The sequence below is a fragment of the Heloderma suspectum genome, chromosome 4 (genome assembly GCF_057233095.1).
Source record: "Heloderma suspectum isolate Gila_16-S chromosome 4, 16-S_ref, whole genome shotgun sequence".
Lineage (NCBI taxonomy): Eukaryota > Metazoa > Chordata > Lepidosauria > Squamata > Helodermatidae > Heloderma > Heloderma suspectum.
In genome coordinates, this window is record NC_139461.1 from 62,852,036 (window position 1) to 62,867,810 (window position 15,775).

General features: G+C 40.6%; 1 protein-coding gene and 1 long non-coding RNA gene across 2 annotated transcripts in view; both read right to left on the reverse strand.

The window, feature by feature from the left end:
* Window positions 1-757: 757 nt before the first annotated feature.
* LOC146346923 (uncharacterized) lies at window positions 758-5,527 on the reverse strand. The gene is made up of 3 exons (XR_014790107.1): window positions 5,284-5,527; window positions 3,163-3,245; window positions 758-1,349 (listed from the first exon to the last, which is right to left on the reverse strand). It is a non-coding gene; the product is annotated as an uncharacterized LOC146346923 (long non-coding RNA).
* Window positions 5,528-11,723: 6,196 nt separating this feature from the next.
* Window positions 11,724-15,775, reverse strand: part of RAB2A (RAB2A, member RAS oncogene family) — a 44,943-nt gene continuing 40,891 nt past the window's right edge. The window contains exon 8 of the mRNA XM_084849458.1: window positions 11,724-15,287. Within this exon, the coding sequence (XP_084705584.1) occupies window positions 15,192-15,287 (96 nt within the window). The 3' untranslated portion in view covers window positions 11,724-15,191. The remainder of the gene's footprint in view (window positions 15,288-15,775) is intronic.

Genomic DNA, 15,775 nt, shown 5'->3' on the forward strand with positions numbered 1-15,775 from the left:
TGAGTTATCCTTTTTCTATGTTTGTAAAGTTTGTTAACTATAAATTTAAAAATTAGTTACCATTTCATTTTGCAAGAGCTATTTCATGTTTTAAGGCACATGTACAGACTGTGCAAACTCAGAATTTATATTGAACTTCTTGAATTTTTAGCTTTAACTACTAAATATACCCAACAAGTATTTGTCAGGCTATGAAGCCCATTGATTACAATGGGTTCAAGCAGCCTAATCAGGATGCTTACAAATATACCATGTTGTGTGCAGTCAGATCAGCGTGAATGATCTTCTCACTCTTCTCAGTACAGACCTACTTTTCTCCATAGCAGCCCAAACTGGGTTTTCAGGTTATTTCACCTGAAAGTGAGTTGGCTATAAGCATGGGTGTTCCCCATCCAATGATGTACACTTTCAAGCTGCAGACTCCACCTCCACCTCATTCTCGTGCCCAGCCAGGGACTGCCTCCCAAGTACATGCCCCAGCTCAACCTCCTCTGCTGCATTCCATTCCACTTTCCTTCACTTCCTCTAGGTCACAAGCACCATTTTCAAATGTTTGTTTTCAGAGTTTTTGCCAGAGTTTGGCACTTTCATCACAAACCCCCAGTCTCACTCATAACAGCGATCCATGCATTCCAGGATCTTCTAATGCTATAGCAAACGGTGGATGGCCCATGCTTCTGCTTGTGACATGTGCATACATACATGCAGGTCATGCACAACCAAAAAAAAGACCAAAGAAATATAGGCCTTAAATGTCAGTATATGGCTGTACATTGCTTTATATGAATAATAAATTTACATTTATTGCCATGTCTATTTTGGTAGAGACTTTGTTATGAGCAAGATTTTGTCTCTTGGAGCTTTTAATAAAATAGATATTTGTATTTCGATTTACTGTTCACATCCAAACTGTTAGCAAAAAGGAATAACCAAGGGAAGTACACAGGTATAATAGGTATTCAAAAGATGGATAAATGTGTGGACAAACATACGTCCCAGGAAAATTCAGAAGAAAGTGCCCACCTGAAAGGTGAACAGTGGGGCAAGAATAACAAGACATTCTTCAGCGATATCCAAGGATTCTTTATTAGCCAGGCCTTAGTAAAACAGGCTCTGAACATGTAGCAGAAGCTTCTTGGAGAAGAAGCAAGCTGCTCCAGTTTTGACCTACTGGTGTAGATTGAGACAGCTGATGGAACATGACTTCACAATGGGGAGCAGGTACATGTGTCACACAGGCTGCTAAAGTTGGGGCCATGCTGAGGTGTGAAAACCTGTAGCAACTTCTCAAAAACTGTACATCACTACTGTGTTTCAGTGTGGCCTCATCAGCAAACCACAATTTGGGTCTGGAAAAAGAAACAAGACCTAAGTCAGTCATATGGAAATTAATTGGTTTCTGATATGTTCAAGAACATAGATGTCTGCAGTGTCCTGCTCTTCAAGACAGTACTCCCCACTCTCCAAAAATGTATAGGGTGGCCTTAAAATGAATCTGTCTATTCACTAAGTGACAAGTAATTCAACATGGCATCTATATACTGTCATGGCTTTCAGGTATTACATGGCATGTCAATGATGGAAAGACAACAGAACGCATAGAGTTGTTCAAGCAAAAAACAGGTTTTGCTGAGTCAAATACAAAGCAGAATATTGTCAAATCCACCTTTCAGAGAAAACAGTAAACAGGTTCAATATGTAACAAATACCAGGTTTAAAATGTTCACAGCTTTAAAGATTTTTAAATTTTATGGAAAATGCAACTAGTTTTATGGGGAGGTCATTTTTATTCTTGAAAATGCTTGGCTGTCCGTTTCTCTCTTCCCCTGTATACACATTTGTATGTATATTAAAGGTACACAGACTGAAAGACCGAATTTAGTTGTACCCTATTGTCCTTAGCAATTGGATGAAAGTCTTGTGAGCTTTGGAGCCCCAAATCAGAATAAACAGATGTGTATAATGTCCTTAGACTCAGTGCTTCATGGACGACTGTTCTCGACACTGTTTACACCTTGGAACAAAACTGGTGAAAGAGAATTTTGACAAATTTTAACATTGGGAACAGAACAGTAATTCAATACAAAACAAGAGAGGATGTGTTGATTCTTAATTTTCGTGAATTGCCCAGAGAGATTTGGCTATTGGGCGGTATAGAAATTAAATAAATTCTTATCTAACATTGCTTGCTTCCATAGAAACTTAATTCTATGATCACACACAAGTGGAATAAGTACATTGGAATCAATAAAACTATTCTTGGGATCCTTGAGCAAGAATACAGTAAGAAGTTAAGATCTTGTTCACAGCATTATCCCAGAGAACATTATAAGGACATTTCCTTATACATTTCCATATAATATCCAGTGGCATACGCTCTCACAATCACTTCAAAAAGTCATTGCATGAATAGGAAGTTATATCATAAACAGTGTAGAGGGCCTATAATTTGATTACTAGGTATGGTAATACTTCTACAAATTCCCATCTGTTTAAGATGATTGCTGCTCTTTCAGTCAAACTTCTCCACCTCTCTTACATTTCTATTGTATTCAGACTCTGGATTTTCAACAATGTAGGAATCTTATTCCAGCAAAAATGAATATAGTACTAAATATGATACTAAAAGTTATAGTCTTTTTAAAAGTGTGTATTAAAAGCATGGCGGCTGTAAGTAGTGTTTAATCTTCCAATCAGCATAACTTATTTCCTTGGCTTATTACTTTTATTATATGCAACCAAATCTCATGTGCAATACAATTGTATGCATGTTTATTCAGAAGTGGGACTTACTCCTGGGAAAGTGTGCATAGGATTGAAGGAGGCTCAAACTAAGCTGAGACAACATCAGATCTGACACAATCTAAAAGCTTTTATTTTGTTTAAAAATGATAGTGAAAGGAAACTTCAGTGGGGAAGTGGTAAAAGGAAAGGATCAGGGGGAAACATTAACTTACCTAGCTGGCACCACTGACACAAGATCACTAAATGCCAAATTAATGCACTATATGGCATTGAATTTTGAACTGGCATATCCCATTGTAAATACATGTTTACCAGTGCACAAAATCCTTAAATTGGATCTTAAGGCTTTTTAGATATCTGCCCATAGTGCAGGGATTTTAATTGGAGGACAAACAAATATTAAAAGGTAACCTGAACCTTCATATATCATCTTCAACCATCAGAGCTGAAATGCAAATGTGATTTTGTAGGTCAAGCTGTCTTTGAGTTTGATTTTCGCTCTGGAAAAAAAAAAAAGATGACTAATACCCAGCCACAAAGCTAATGCCATGTTGCTTTGGATTTCTGATAATTCTTTTCCTAATGCTCTTTAATTCTTTTGGATATTTTTTTTAGATACATCCTATGTATGTTTATATTCAGTTGGAGCTTCTACAGAGCTAGAGACTTGATAGGTGATTGCACTAGATTTTCAAATAATGCACAATATCAATGAACACCCAATATATTGAAAAACATATTCATTTATTTAAATTTTGCCCCCTCCTTTTTTATACAGTATAACTTCTTATGGAATTAACATTTCACTAGGAAACTGGGGAGATAAGGGATGTTAAGAGAACTATCTGTATGAATCAAGTATGGACCCAGTTACTACAGTGAGGTCATGAAGGGAATATGCTAAAAAGGATGACTACAAGTAATGTTTCCTTGATGACCTATAGGAAGGAAGAAAAAGAGTGTAAAGGGAGGAAATAAAACATTATGGCAGGGGTGTGAAGGACTAAAGGGTGTGGGGAGTCTAAAAGTGCAAAAAGTTCCAGTGCAGGATGTATATCACTAAAGAGAAATATTTCCTGGTGTTGTACATCACTAAAGAGAAATATTTCACTGAAGTGCATTTATGACAATAACATCCAACACTTTAAGAACATATTTTAGTGACAGACAGAATCCTGCTGTGTAAGTGAGACAAGTTAGCACAACTTAAATTCTAAAACACAAAAAAGCAACATTAAGAAATGGCCAAAATAGTAGTCTTACCACTTCCCTGCAATGCTAGGTAGAAAAATTACGTATGTATGTACATTCTGCCTAACATGGGAGTGTGGTAGGTATGTTTAATTGAAATAAAATCTATGTAGTTAATATGTTATGATATGCTACTAAAAAGAAGTTGTGGTCTCTTTCAAACTGTGATTGTGTTTAATCACTGCAAGACTAAGATGTTTATGGGACAGGATTAAAAGAACTTCTACAACTTTTATTTCATGCCACAGCACATGGTTCAGAGTGCCTCGTAGGCTAGTGATGGCAGCAACTCTTCAATTCTGCATTTCCTCATGCTTGGGAATCCAGCACACATTATTTAATTTTGCCTTATTTTTTACTTTTTAAAAGCTCTTCACATCAATTATTTTCTTTAAACAAGTACTTTGGGCTAACTATTAAGCAACATCCTTATTCTTTAGGCATATACAAGTTGGCTAGTTCAGATTCTTCTGCACATATATTTGAATAGTGTGCCTCAGGAAGTGTAAGCATGAGTAAGAATATAACTAGAACTAGACAAGGCTAGAGTAGGGTTGTGACAGATAGACTTCCTGAAATTGGAAGGTTTAACCAAGTTGAAATGATCCTAAATGAATCACTCAAACACATTGCAAAAATTTCTCTTGCTTTTACAACTGTCAAAGATAATGCTGTGTGGAAGATCTGCAAAGTCTGCTTGCATATATGCAGCTCAAATATGAACTGAGCCAAGAACAGTCTCTTAAAAATATATGGTATAGCTTTTAGTTAGAATATAACTAACTAGGGTCAAGCACATGCAAGGTAAAGAACAGAGTTATCCTATACTAGCTAAATAAAATCACACGTTCTTGAAAAACAGGTTCTCTTTGAGTTTGAGAAGAGCTTCCAGAAACATTAGTAATGACCCTTTATGAGAAATAATAAAATATTTGCTTAAAGAGGAAAAGGGTTCATAACCTGCAGAAAACAAGTAGATGTAAGAACAAAGTGACCCTTCCCCCATTATGTTTGGAAAGCTCCTTCTCACCTATATCCATTACCACCGACAGTGTAAGAACACCATCGTCTCCACTGCATTAGTTTGATGCTATTACCAGACGCGCAGAACCTCTTCCTTTCTCTTAGGATGATCTACAGCCGTCTCTTGTCGTCTTCCCCTCCAATCCAAACACCACTTCCTAGCTTAAACTGTCCAAGGTTCCCTTCACCCGTCCACAGCTATCTTCCCATGTGCTTTGTACTTCCCATTAAACAGTACCTATTCCCCCCAGTTTGTGAACGCACCTCGAGCCCTACCCCCGTTCTGGTGTCCTCTTTACGGGATATGCTTTTCCCCAAATGCCTTTTCCCCTTTAAAAGCCACTACCATTTCCAGGGCTCGAGATTCCACAGCCCGAAGGGCATCCATCCTGCCCAGCCGCCCGGCCCGTTTCCGTTCTTCTTGCACACACGTATTGCTAAGTCCTAGTCCTCCCCCCGCTTCCTCCCGGGATTCCATTTCCCCCGCCTCTTGTTCCACTCCGTTTCTTACGTCACAGTCTCAGGGTTTTCCTTTCCCCTGACGGCAATTTCCCCCACTGCGCGGATTGGTTGTGATCCTGAGCCAATGGGAGAAGACACACTCCCCCCAACTCTCTGCGCAGGGCTGGCGCGGCGCGGGCAGGTTCCCCGGTCCCTAGGGAGGGGGTGTCAATTCGAGAAGTGGGCGGGGAAAGGAAGCGGGGGAGGGAAACTCTCAAGCACCAGGTGGCTCCAGGCTAATCCCGTAAATTCGCGAAGAGGTACTCACGCTGATTTAAAGGGGCAGGCGAGCGCGGCTCAAAGAAAAGGCGACGGGTATTAAAGGAGGACAATGAACCAAACTCCAGGGCAGCCTCCAGACAACTGAATACTGAGGCGGGGAAGGGCGAAGCGCCCTTATTTTCATAGCAGCCCCCAGAAAGAGCGGAGGCAGCCCCCGTCCCCCAACCAGAGCAGGGCAGCAGTCCTCCTGCGTTGTGCACACGCGAGACAGTCGCGCATCCCGGCCGCCCGCCCCTTCAGCATCCCCCACACACTCTAACAAACAACACGCCCAACAGACACGGACCTCTTAGTGCCCCCTCCATATCCCCCACAGGAAGCAAAAAATGGCCCACGTCCACACAGCCCCTCCTTAAGCCGGGGAAACGCATTACGCCACTTAATGCACGCGCAAAAGCCACTGGCCTCCACAACTCCTTCGGTGACCCATACAGGAAACCTCATCAGAGTGCCGTAAAGGAAACAGGGGCACCCCTCCCCGGCCCGCACCCTATCCGTCGCTCAGACGTAGGACGATAGAGCCCCCTCGCGCTTCATTAAGGCAGCCGGCGGCTCCCTCAGTAGTCCACCCACAGGAAATGAGAGAACCCGTCGCGTTGGCCTTCAGCGTTTCCCACAGGAAACACAAAGCTCCTCACAAAAGATCACCGCTTTAGCCCTTCACATGATGGTTAACCACTTCTGCAGCGCTTCAGCAAGTGTAAGCCCAAGTATATTATTCAGAAGTGAATCCTATGATCTCTTCCAGTATCAGAGAAAGGATGCCTTTCCATGTCAGTTGCTGGGGGGCATGAGTGCGAGGGCGCTATTGCACTCCTGTCCTGCTTGGGAGCTTCCCAGAGGCATCTGGTTGGCCACTGTAGGAAACAAGATACTGGGCTACATCAGGCTTTGGCCTGATCCCGAACTGCTCTTATGTTCTTAGCTTGGTGAAATGGCTCACTTTGTTTCACACTTTGCAGAGGAGTAAAGGAGCAGAGGCCAAAACATTGGCATAAAGGCAACGTGGTTGTAAGTTGGATTTGAACCCTTGTCAATCTGTCAAATCTATGCAGAGCTTCATCTTGCAACAGCACCATCGTTTCATCTCCTCTCGAATTCACCTACGGACTTTGTTTCCTGGGAAGCACCAATCCCTTAAAGGGAACTGATTTAAGATAATTTAGGCTGCAGTCCTGTACCTACTTACCTGGGAGTAAACTCCATTGAACTCAACTTCTGAGTAGACATGCATAATTTGATGTGATAAGGCAGTTTCCCCTTAACTAGCTACAAAAAAACCAGAGGAGTCAAGCATGTTAAAAGGGAAGGTCCCTTCATCCTTTCACAGCATAGTAGGGGATTCTAACCCACGTTATTGTGAATTTGGACAATAGTCATTCTGTATTAAATTAACATAATACAAGGGTTTGTGATATGTGCAGGTGGAATATCCCTGGCAGCCACTACCTGGTTTATGTAACAGATTCAAGATCATGTAATGCAGATTACTAAACCATTCAGGTATGACCTAAATCATGTCCCTTATGAATATACAGTGGAAGTGATGAACAGATTTAAGGGATTAGACCTGATAGACAGAGTGCCTGAGGAACTATGGACAGAGGTCCGTAACATTGTTCAGGAGGCAGCAACGAAATCCATCCCAAAGAAAAAGAAATGCAAGAAAGCAAAGTGGCTGTCTGATGAGGCTTTACAAGTAGCTGAGGAAAGAAGGGAAGCAAAAAGCAAGGGAGAAAGGGGAAGATATATCCAACTGAATGCAGAGTTCCAGAGAATAGCAAGGAGAGACAAGAAGGCCTTCTTAAATGAACAATGCAAAGAAATCGAGGAAAACAACAGAATGGGAAAGACTAGAGACCTTTTCAAGAAAATCGGAGGTCTCAAGGGAACGTTTTGTGCAAAGACAGGCATGATAAAGGTCAAAGAAGGCAGGGACCTAACAGAAGCAGATGAGATTAAGAAGAGGTGGAAAGAATACACAGAAGAACTATACAGGAAAGATCTGAATGTCCCTGATAGCCATGATAGTGCGGTCACTGAACTTGAGCCAGACATTCTAAAGAGTGAAGTCAAGTGGGCCTTAGGAAGCATTAGTAACAACAAAGCTAGTGGAGATGACCGTATTCCAGCTGAGCTATTTAAAATCCTAAGAGATGATGCTGTTAAAGTGCTGCACTCAATATGCCAACAAATTTGGAACACTCAACAGTGGCCACAAGACTGAAAAGGTCAGTTTACATTCCAATTCCAAAGAAGGGCAATGCCAAAGAGTGTTCAAACTACCGTACAATTGCGCTCATTTCACATGCCAGCAAGGTTATGCTCAAAATCCTACAAGCTAGGCTTCAGCAGTATGCGAACCGAGAAGTACCGGAAGTACAAGCTGGGTTTCGAAGAGGCAGAGGAACTAGAGATCAAATCGCCAACATTCGCTGGATCATGGAGAAAGCAAGAGAATTCCAGAAAAATGTCTATTTCTGTTTCATTGACTACGCTAAAGTGGATCACAACAAACTGTGGCAAATTCATAAAGAGATGGGAGTACCAGACCACCTTACCTGTCTCCTGAGAAACCTGTACGAGGGTCAAGAAGCAACAGTAAGAACCAGACAGGGAACAACTGATTGGTTCAAAATTGGGAAAGGAGTACGACAAGGCTGCATATTGTCGCCCTGCTTATTTAATTTATATGCAGAGTACATCATGAGAAACGCCGGGTTGGATGAAGCACAGGTCGGAATTAAGATTGCTGGGGGAATTATCAACAACCTCAGATACGCACACGATACCACCCTAATGGCAGAAAGCAAAGAGGATCTAAAGAACCTCTTGTTGAGGGTGAAAGAGGAGAGTGCAAAAGCTGGTTTGAAACTCAACATTACAAAAACGAAGATCATGGCATCTGGCCCCATCACTTCCTGGCATATAGAAGGGGAAGAGATGGAAGCAGTGACAGATTTTATTTTCTTGGGCTCCAAGATCACCGCAGACGGTGATTGTAGCCATGAAAGCTATGGCAAACCTAGACAGCATAGTAAGAAGCAGACATCACCTTGCTGACAAAGGTTCGTATAATCACAGCTATGGTTTTCCCAGTAGTAATGTATGGCTGTGAGAGCTGGACTATAAGGAAGGCTGAGTGCCTAAGAACTGATGCATTCGAACTGTGGTGCTGGAGAAGACTCTTATGAGTCCCCTGGACTGCAAGGTCAAATCAGTCAATCCTAAAGGAAATCAACCCTGACTGCTCATTGGAAGGACAGATACTGAAGCTTAAGCTCAAATATTTTGGCCCCCTAATGCGAAGAGAAAACTCCCTGGAAAAGACCCTGATGCTGGGAAAGACTGAAGGCAAAAGGAGAAGGGGATGGCAGAGGATGAGATGGCTAGATAGCATCACCAATGCAATGAATATGAACTTGAGCACGCTCCGGGAGAGAGTGGAGGACCGGAAGGCCTGGCGTGCTATGGTCCATGGGGTCACGAAGAGTCGGATATGACTGAACAACAATGCAGATTAGTTACCTCTTAATGTAGTTTAGGGTGCAATCCTATGCATGTTTAGACAGGCCTAAAACTCCCAGGAATGCTGGGAGTTGTAAAACTTTCTTCTGTCTAAACATGCATAGGATTGCACTCTTAATCCTTCTGTTCTCAGAGATGGAAGAGGTGAAAGGGTGCAAAAGCTAGGGCAGCTGGGTACCATCTTTCTCTAGGAAAGAACAGTATTGTCACATGAAATATTTTCTCATGTACTGTGGCACAGAGTTGTACTTAAGTGTCAGTCTGGGACTACTGGAAGGCACCTGTGTGGAAATGTACGAAGAGTGGAGGGCAGGTAGATTCCCCCGAATTTACAAGTGCATGCTGAGGAGGGAGGAAAAAGAAGTCATTTAACTCAAAGAAAGCAAGAAATCTTTCCTGGATCTATCAAAGTTTAAAATGTGGAAGGCAACCTTTTGGGCTACAGTGCTCTTCGTATGAGAGAAAGATCTAAAATGGCATTTGCCCTACTAGCACATTGTATCACTGCTCAATAGCCTGTTCTAATCTATAACCATTCAGTGACTTGGAACCAACACTCAATTCTCATGGCTCATATCCAAAGAGGGACACAATTTCCAAATTACAGAATTCATCTGCATGACATGTTGCCAAAGCATGGGTCTACAGTAGTCTCTGCATCAGGAGTCCCTAATATTTGTGGGCCAGTGGGCACATTTGGAATTTTCAGGAAGTGTCATCACAAAATGGCTGCCATGGTGGAGAAGCCAGGCACAGAACACCCATTTCACAGGGAGGCAACCTGGTGAGGCTAAAAGACAAGTAACTTGCCCACATCCAGGACCTGACTACAAGGCAGAGGTACAGGCTGAGCCCCCAAACCTAAGCCCAGGAGAACCAGTGGCAGGTAGGGCTCTCTAGGGATGGGAAAGGCTTTATTAGCCTCATCCATAACTGGCCTGCATGCGTGTAAGCACTGAATCAAAAGATTTGGAAAAGTATATATCTCATGGACCCAGTCAGAAATAATATTCCTGAGTGTGCAGGGCAGTTATTCTATCTACAAATATAGAGGGCTTCACCGTCCCTAGTGAGCCTTCCCTGGCTTTGGCCCTCCTGCCCTCACAGGTTCAACAGGATACATTTGCTTGAGAAGGGCATGGTTCAAATGGCCAGGAAGGACAGTAAGCAGCAGCCGTAGCCAATGTATTACTACCCAGACTCAAACTTAGTGGGATTTAGACTCAGCTTGCAATGTGGCACTGAATTCTTAACTGGTGTATTATTAAATATTTCTTCCCCCTTTTTTCCCTCCATCTTTAGTCCCAAACTTATTTCAGAAGCACTAACATTTTGATTCAGGCTTGTTTTAGGTGGCTGTGGATAAGGTGATAAAAAGGTGTGGGAGTAGCTTCCTAACATAAAAATTGTTGCCTACCAAAATCCAAATGTCAGCCAGATCAAACATTAAACCATTATCAATGTTTTAGAAAGTAACTGTGGAAGGCCTATCTTTGACTATTACATTTAAATTTTTCTAATGTAAATTTTCATTTGTCTTCTCACCGTGACACAGAAGAGCTAGATCTTTGAAGGTTGTATGCAAGGACACCTTTAATTTTTAAAATTAGTAGTATTATCTATAAGGTGCAATGATTTCTTTAAGCAAACAGAACTACATCCCTATTTAGTGGGCCAGTTTTACCTCTCCAGTCAGCACTGTCTGCAGCAAGGTTTTCATAGTAATATTCTTTCAACTCAAGCCAATCCTACAGTAGAACTTCAGCTGCTAGAGCATGCAGGGAATAAACCTCTGGCTCAGACCCTCCTTTACTGTAGCCTGAGTAGGGTAATATACTGTAATTGGTTTTCCACATTTGCCAAGAGTCTGTTTCCTCTTATCATCCACAATATTTAACACAGGGCTTGCAATAGGTCCAAAAATAATAAAGTCTGTCCCAAGAATGGAAGTGATAGATCCATAACATGCTGCTTTTTGTCATGGTCTTGGCTTTGTTAAAGAGTCTGTTAGTAGTTTTTATTACCACATGATGTGGTTTCTTTCATGCGCAGCAAACCTAGTAAAGACATTTCATCAGCTACTTACATAGTACCGACATGGATTATTTACAGACTGAGACTTCAGTGACACAATAAAACAAAATTAGCAGGGTATACTATTAAAAAAGTTACGATGTAGTTAGACGAAAAGAAACTCTACGCCTCAACCAGTAAGAAAGGAACTGTACAGGAACCTATGTACAGAAGCCTCTTCATAAGAGATTTCCAATACGTGGAATACACTATATTTGTGTAAGTAAGCATATTTGCATAATACTCTCTAAAACGTTGTTTTTGAGCTGCCTTGACTGCCTCGTATTTTAATAAATGTGCAAAATAGATAACTAAGGATACTCAGAAAGAAGTCTTATTGAACTTAGGAGGACATACTTTTAAGTAAACAAGCATAGACCGTCTATATGTGGCACGTCTGCAACATTGACAAGAAAAAGGCTTCAGCTACAGAGTTTTCGTAGTGATCATCTCAATTGCTTGTACCCATTTCTACAGAAACTTTGAAAATATTAGAAAGGTTCCATACAATAATATGGAGTGAATAGACTTGGCAGCTATTATTAACTACCTTACTGTGGGAATAGCCAAGTATGTGTACAGGTCTCACTTCCAATGTCATATCAAAGTCCTTCTTACAGCCAAAAGTATTTTCAGCACCAACAAAGCCTCTTAATGCCAAAGTACCACTTCCAATATGTCCAGTATTGATGGGGGTGGGGGTAGGGAGGAAACAGTGAAAAAAGATGAATATGCAGTGAGGCAGAAAACAGAAATTTGTGCTTAGGCACAAGTTTGTCAAAAATTGGCCCTGACGAGGTAGAACATGAATCTCATACATCTATGGCATATGTACATTTTCTTCTATGTTTTAAGACGCCTATGAACTATGATCATGATTTAAGGGATGTATTATATTGGCAACAATTTGCAAGTCATTCCCTTCCCTTTTGTAGCCAGAAACACCGTATCAAGTAAGTCAGACTTGTCATACTGGAAGTGTTGTACTATACAACAAAACCAGAGATATAATAGTATGTAACAATGTAGATGCTTTAGTGCAAAATGAAAATGAAATAGAAGTTATTTCTGAAATTAAGATCAATGTAAGCAAAGAACACAAAGTACATGTATGGATGTGGTGAGCAATACTAGAACCACGTTCTACAAAATCTCACAAGTCTCTGACTGGGCAGCTGTATTAGTTTGCAGTATTGCTACATAGATCAGGAATGCTCAATAATCTATTATCAATTGTCAGTTTTGCAGGCTCAGAGCTAGTGTGCTATAATGGCTAGTATGATAGACTAGGCCTGGGCAGACCTAGGTTCAAATTCCTATTCACCAAGTAAGCTCACTGGATGACCTGGGACCAGTCAGCATCATCTAGCCTACCTGACAGATTGCTGTGAAGATAAAATGGGTAGGGGAAGAACCATGTAGAGCTGTGCAAGCTCCTTGGAGAAAAGTTAGGCTAAAAAAGGTAAAAATATAATTCTATGGAAGAGACGTAGGCACATGCTTAGTTCATACCCCTTGCAATTATTCAGACTCAAAGGTGCTTAACTTTTGCAAGGGGGAGGGAATTATGCCCTAAGAGAAGAAAACATACAGTAAGCGTATAATGCCATATAACTTTCCCCAACAACAGAGCAATACTTCACTACACAGAGCAGTTAATGTGCCTTATGTATGTGAAGAAATTCAATTTTCATGGCCAACAAGCTTGGTTCCTTGCTGTAAATTACCGTTTGCCATAACTTTAACATGAAATTACACTGTGTCACCCACTGAAGGAACAGCTGTGAGTAAATGACACAACTGAGTAACATGGGAATTATTATTGGGTAGCTCCTCAACCACGAATAGCAGTCTAGGATCAACCATGCATTCGTTGAACCACACACCATGAGATAATTTACCAATGGGACTGTTGCATGGCACCCAGCTTGCCTTAGTGTGTGAACCAGGTGGCAGGGGCTGTTTGAAGGTTAGGCAATCCTCAAACAACCCATGGCCTGTTTTAGGGTTATTTGAGGGTTGTCTAACCCGTAAACAATCCCTACTGCCTGGGTTCACATGACATGGTAAGCCACAGCAATCCAGGCACTTGGCACAATACGACAGCCCCCATGGGTAAATTAACCCACGGCGGGATGTTGTGTAAACCAGGTCATTATCTTCAACAAGAATTAAGTTCTGTATTTTTATTGTTTTAAGCCATTTCTTACATAATGCTTTGTAGGACAACATAAATTGAATGGGATGTCCCTCACAGAATAAGGACGCATTGCCATCTTTCAGGGGAATCTACTTTGATAATAACCTTCTAAGCTAAAGTGCGGCTCTGAACTCCTTAAAGGAAGGGATGGAATAAAAATGTAAGAACTGAGTAACTCCAGAATGCATTTCCAGGTACTGTATGCCCACCACGACAACCTAAAGTTGCAAGGTTAAGAATTGTTATTCCCCATCTCTCTGAATATGTCCATCAAAACATAGTTTCACTTGTGAATACTAACTTGAATCAGAAAGTAATGAAATTTTGGAAACTCAGCAACATAGATTGTGTTCAAGAAAGGACAGTCTCACCTAGTATTCTGTATTAATATTCTGTACTTGAATATATTCTTAAGCAGGAATTTATTTTGCAGTGCTGTAAACGAATTCATTAGAAGCATGGGGAAAATGAAAACAAAATTACCATGTAGAATAGAGCACTAAAGCATTTTCAGTTTCGGCTTTTGTCAGGATTTTCAGTCTGGCAGTTTTATTGTCACACCCCCTTCACAACAGACAAGATGCTTACCATATTAAGATTACAAGTTGTCACCAAAAAAAGAAGAAAACCCAAAAAACCAAAACCAACCTTACAGTCACTGTACATCTACGTTGAAAAACTGTCCTTGATGAAAATATATCTAGAAATGAAGAAGCAAATAAAATTTTAAGGAAGATTAAAGTCTTCATAATGTGCCATTTTATGAATTTCGATGCTTCCTGTATTTTTCATTCATTATATGTTTTAACCTGCATAATTAAGGCAAACAGCTAATCCATTTCTGTAAAGGTTCTGTGGAAGTTGTGAGCAAATAGCAAACATTTGGCATTAAAATAGGTAACGCATATTGTAGCTTCTAATAATATACATAAAGCATTTTCTTTCTTTTTTGGACTCTAGGATAATGACAAGAGGACAAACATGCTAACATGTCAAGAAGGTTTAAAATTCAGCATTTAAGCCATTTCTAATAATGCTTCTGTAATTCCAAGCTCTAAACGTATAGAATTTATGCAAATGCATTAAAGAATTATAGCTTGGCAAATACACCCAAGCAGGTTATTAAACTATATATACAGAAAGTAAATGATAAATACAGAATTAAGAGTCCTTCTGTTTTTCTTCAAAGCCATCAAAATGGACAAAAGTTGAGGACAGTTCTACAATATTAAACATTAGGTAACCATGGTAGTTGGGCAACCTAACTACACAAACTGATTAAAATACTCAGATGACTTTGTAGTGTTTAATACAGTTCGTAGGCAAGGGCACAAGACAACATTTAACAAAAATAATCACATCAATTGACTTGGAAATTAAATGGAAATATAGATATGAATACAATCTTCAAAACCTGTCTTTAAGTGAACATTAACCATTTATTCAAAGTTGTACAAGAATTTGAAGAATAAAGTCTTCTGCAACATGATGCCATCTTACAATAATTTCATGTCGTAGTTGAAATTGAGCGGGGGAGGGTGAAACAAGTTAGTAGGCCCCATCAGGCAGCTAGGAAGTAAAAATAGGTTCAACAGCAGCCTCCTCCAGCCTGTTGTCCTCCCTGATTGCCTGCAAGTGTTGCATTAGTAGCAGCATGCTGAGGGCCGATTTTAATGCCGTTTGCCTGAAATAATAAAAGTTGAATGCACATTACTATTTTGAAACACTGCTACAGGCTACAACATTTGAAAATAGTTAACCTGTTTCTGATTTATGAACAGCTAAACAAGTTGTCTCATTTTCATGATAATCAAGCTGTAGGGGGAAAAATCCTATTAAAAACATTGTCTGGTAGCAATTAAGGAAATGACATCAAGAATAGGATTCTTGCTATATTACTTCAAGTTTTCATCATTCCTGTAGAACAGAATCCAGCAATCTATCACTGCCACTATGAATGTATACAGCAGGGGTAGGCAACCTGGTGACCTCCTTATGTTTTGGACTACAATTCCCATAAACCCCAACCAGCACAGCCAATGGTCAAGAGATTATCAGAACTGTATTCTAACACACCTGGAGGGCACGAGGTATGAAACACATAAAAGGGTTTCAAATTGTCTCATAGAAGTGGAAATCCTTAATTTTCTTAATAAACCCTTGCTCCCACCA